This window comes from Echinops telfairi, unplaced genomic scaffold (genome assembly GCF_000313985.2).
Source record: "Echinops telfairi isolate 266 unplaced genomic scaffold, ASM31398v2 ScPeMD7_2291;HRSCAF=2852, whole genome shotgun sequence".
In the NCBI taxonomy this organism is placed as follows: Eukaryota; Metazoa; Chordata; class Mammalia; order Afrosoricida; family Tenrecidae; genus Echinops; species Echinops telfairi.
This window is the reverse complement of record NW_022106189.1, coordinates 36,595,149-36,596,493: the sequence shown is the minus strand read 5'-3', so window position 1 is coordinate 36,596,493 and position 1,345 is coordinate 36,595,149. Positions and strand designations below refer to the sequence as shown.

The 1,345-nt window shown below is 59.6% G+C and overlaps 1 protein-coding gene across 1 annotated transcript in view; it reads left to right on the top strand.

Annotated features, from left to right (window-relative positions):
• The first annotated feature begins 764 nt into the window (after positions 1-764).
• GLG1 (golgi glycoprotein 1) overlaps positions 765-1,345 on the top strand; it is a 124,786-nt gene continuing 124,205 nt past the window's right edge. Inside the window, exon 1 of the mRNA XM_045293927.1 lies at positions 765-1,187. Within this exon, the coding sequence (XP_045149862.1) occupies positions 765-1,187 (423 nt within the window). The remainder of the gene's footprint in view (positions 1,188-1,345) is intronic.

The following is a 1,345-nucleotide window of genomic DNA, read 5'->3' as shown; positions in this document are numbered from 1 at the left end:
GGGGAAGGAGGGGAAAATGAAGAGCTGATACCAAGGGCTCAAGTAGAAAGCAGGTGTTTTGAGAATGATGATGGCAACATGTGTACAGGTGTGTTTGACACAATTGATGTATGTATGGATTGTGATAAGAGTTGTATGAGCTCCTAATAAAATGATTAAAAAAAGAAGAGTTAACACCTTTAGGGATTCTCCTCGCCTTTTTTTTCTTCCAGATAAGAAAAATGAGGTTCAGAGAAGTTAAGAAACTAGTCTAGTTATAGACTAGTCTATAGACTATAGACTAGTCTATAAGCCAAGTCTTTGAGGTCCTGCGCTGCTTTATCCAATATCCCTTGCTCCTTGGGTAAGACAGACGTTTGCGGCAGACGGTAGGGAGGAGAGATTCGAGGGGGGCTCTTCGTTGAAAGGACACCCCAGCCTGTGTAAAGTTCACCTTTATGTACATAAAACTTGCTGAACCGGCCATCTTGGTTAAAATAATCCCAATTCCTTTTAATTTTTCAGTGACGAAAACCAAGGGAATCAGCCAAGCTGCCCTACGCAGGCATTTTCCGGTGCATCAGCAACCCCCTCCTGGAAAACACACCGCTTTCCCGCCCGCCGAGGCCCAGGGCGTGGACCCGGTTCCTGAAGCTGCCCACTCCCAGGTCAGCGCTAGCTGGGGCGGGGCTCGTGTGGGCCACGCCCACCAACGGGCGGATGCCCCGCCTTCTCATTTAAATACGCGGCGCCGGCGGGTGCGTCGAGGTGGCCGTGGACCCAAGATGGCGGCGTGTGGACGTGTACGGAGGATGTTCCGCTTGTCGGCGGTTCTGCAGCTGCTGTTCTTTGCCGCGGCCGGGGCCCAGAAAGCCCCCAGCCAGGGCGGCCACGGCCAGGGCCCGGGCCCGGCTGCCAACTTCGTGCCCTTAGGGCAGGTTGGCGGCGGCGCGCCCGCGCTTCCGCAGCAGCCTCATCCACCTCAGCTCCAGCTCCAGCAGCAGCAGCAGCAGCAGCAGCAACCGCCTCAGCCTCCGCAGCCTTTCCCGGCGGGTGGGCCTTCGGCCCGGCGGGGCGGAGCGGGGCCCGGCGGCGGCTGGAAGCTGGCCGAGGAAGAGTCCTGCCGGGAGGACGTGACCCGTGTGTGCCCCAAACACACCTGGAGCAACAACCTGGCGGTGCTCGAGTGCTTGCAGGACGTGAGGGAGGTGAGGAGGCGGCCGGGGCCGGGAGGGCCTGGCCTGCTGCAGGCCCCAGGGTTGAGCCGGCCTGGGAAGGCGCCGGCGCCGGCCCGCTGCCGTTGGCGTCCTCTGTGCGGCCCTCATTCCTTTGCTCTCGGCCCCTCACAGCCCGAAAGGCGCCCGAG